Source organism: Alosa pseudoharengus, unplaced genomic scaffold (genome assembly GCF_046254945.1).
Source record: "Alosa pseudoharengus isolate Yale_2024_CS ecotype anadromous, Long Island Sound unplaced genomic scaffold, YU_APseudo_1.1 YU_APseudo_1.1_scf_9, whole genome shotgun sequence".
NCBI classification, from domain to species: domain Eukaryota; kingdom Metazoa; phylum Chordata; class Actinopteri; order Clupeiformes; family Clupeidae; genus Alosa; species Alosa pseudoharengus.
In genome coordinates, this window is record NW_027468881.1 from 39,695,257 (window position 1) to 39,697,756 (window position 2,500).

Consider the following 2,500-nt stretch of genomic DNA (forward strand, 5'->3'; position numbering starts at 1 on the left):
GTACCTCGTGCAGGTCAGGTGTGCGTATAGTCATGGCTGTACCTCGTGCAGGTCAGGTGTGCGTATAGTCATGGCTGTACCTCGTGCAGGTCAGGTGTGCGTATAGTCATGGCCGTACCTCGTGCAGGTCAGGTGTGCGTATGGTCATGGCCGTACCTTCTGCAGGTCAGGTGTGCGTATGGTCATGGCCGTACCTTCTGCAGGTCAGGTGTGCGTATGGTCATGGCCGTACCTTCTGCAGGTCGGCGATGGCCTGCTTGAGCTGCTTGGCGACGTCGTAGCGCTCGAGCCGCACCATCTCCTGCTTCTGCTTGTCCAGCAGCCGTATGATGTGGGCCACCTCAGGGTCCTGGTACATGTCAAAGGCCAGGTCATCCAGCGGAGATGCGCTCTCATGCTTACTGAGGAGGAGAAAGAGGTCGAGGGAGAGCGTATATATGTAGTGCATGAGCGTATATATGTAGTGCATGAGCGTATGTGGTACATGAGAGAATATATGTGGTACATGAACATATATATATATATATATATATATATATATATATATATATATATATGTGGTACATCAGCGTATATATGTGGTACATGAACGTATATATATATATATATATATGTGGTACATCAGCGTATATATGTGGTACATGAACGTATATATGTGGTGCATGAAGTGGTACATGAGCGTATATATGTGGTGCATTAACGTATATATATGTGGTACATGAACGTATATATGTGGTGCATGATGTGGTACATGAGCGTATATATGTGGTGCATTAACGTATATATATGTGGTACATGAGCGTGGCAATGGAAAGTGGCTAGACTCTGTACATTATGAAATGTACGAGAGTCTGGTAGGACCAGGCTAGGGATTGGCTGCCATTATAAAATGTACGAGAGTCTAGCAGGACCAGACTAGGGATTGGCTGCCTAGCTAATGATTGACAGTTCTCACCCTGAATAGGAGCTGTCCAAGGGAGACTCCTGATGGCTGGTGTTCAGGTACTGCTCAATCAGTTGCTCCTTGGTTGGCTGGAATACACACACACACACACACACACACACACACACACACACACACACACACACACACACACAGTTTAACGACACAAGTACAGGTACTGCTTAATAAGCTGCTTCTAGGTTGTTTGAAAAACGATGTGAAATGAGAGGGGGTGGACAGAAACAAATAAAATAGTACAGTACTAAGCAGCAGGTATCCATATGGGGGACATATCAGCAGGTGCACATATGGGGGACATATCAGCAGGTGCACATATGGGGGACATATCAGCAGGTGCACATATGGGGGACATATCAGCAGGTGCACATATGGGGGACATATCAGCAGGTGCACATATGGGGGACATATCAGCAGGTATCCATATGGGGGACATATCAGCAGGTGCACATATGGGGGACATATCAGCAGGTGCACATATGGGGGACATATCAGCAGGTGCACATATGGGGGACATATAACTAAGCAGCAAGTTCAAAGTTTAATTGTCACATATACTTTGCAATACAGTGAAATGCTTGTGCCACGTTGCAGAGGGGAAAAAGGGAGGTCTAAGAAGCACAATGGTGCCATATATGGGCAATAAATAGTATAGGGGGGGGGGGGGGGGGGCACAATGGTGCCATATAGGCAATAAATAGTATAGGGGCCATATAGGCAATAAATAGCATAGGGGGTGGGGGGGCACAATGGTGCATATAGGCAATAAATAGTATAGGGGGGGGGGGGCACAATGGTGCATATAGGCAATAAATAGCATAGGGGGTGGGGGGGGCACAATGGTGCATATAGGCAATAAATAGTATAGGGGGTGGGGGGGGCACAATGGTGCATATAGGCAATAAATAGTATAGGGGGTGGGGGGGGCACAATGGTGCCATATAGGCAATAAATAGCATAGGGGGTGGGGGGATATAGGCAATAAATAGTATAGGGGGTGGGGGGGGCACAATGGTGCCATATAGGCAATAAATAGTATAGGGGGTGGGGGGGGCACAATGGTGCCATATAGGCAATAAATAGCATAGGGGGTGGGGGGATATAGGCAATAAATAGTATAGGGGGTGGGGGGGGCACAATGGTGCCATATAGGCAATAAATAGTATAGGGGGTGGGGGGGGGGGCACCATACAAAGAATGAGACATATGTGCTGCTAAGCATGCACAGACACCCAAACACACACAGATACACAAGCACACCAGTCGACATGCACCCATTAGAAAGCCTACATAGAGCTTCTGTGCATACATATAGACCACAGACATATGGACCACATACATACATAAAGACTGCATACATGTAAAAGACAACATACATACATGTAAGACCATAGACCTACACTGACCTGCAGGCCCCTAATGACCTGCAGACCTGATGATTAAAAAAAAGAGATGCACTGAGGCATTATAAAACATTTCTGTGATACATAAGGTACCATATTGATGACACAAGCAATTATATTAAGAGTGTTCATGATT

General features: G+C 46.4%; 1 protein-coding gene across 1 annotated transcript in view; it reads right to left on the reverse strand.

Moving 5' to 3' along the window:
* cep104 (centrosomal protein 104) overlaps positions 1–2,500 on the reverse strand; it is a 124,787-nt gene that overhangs the window by 107,203 nt on the left and 15,084 nt on the right. The window contains exons 6-7 of the mRNA XM_076277304.1: positions 956–1,032; positions 233–401 (exon numbers count right to left, since the gene is read on the reverse strand). Coding sequence (XP_076133419.1) covers positions 233–401; positions 956–1,032 — 246 coding nt within the window. The remainder of the gene's footprint in view (positions 1–232; positions 402–955; positions 1,033–2,500) is intronic.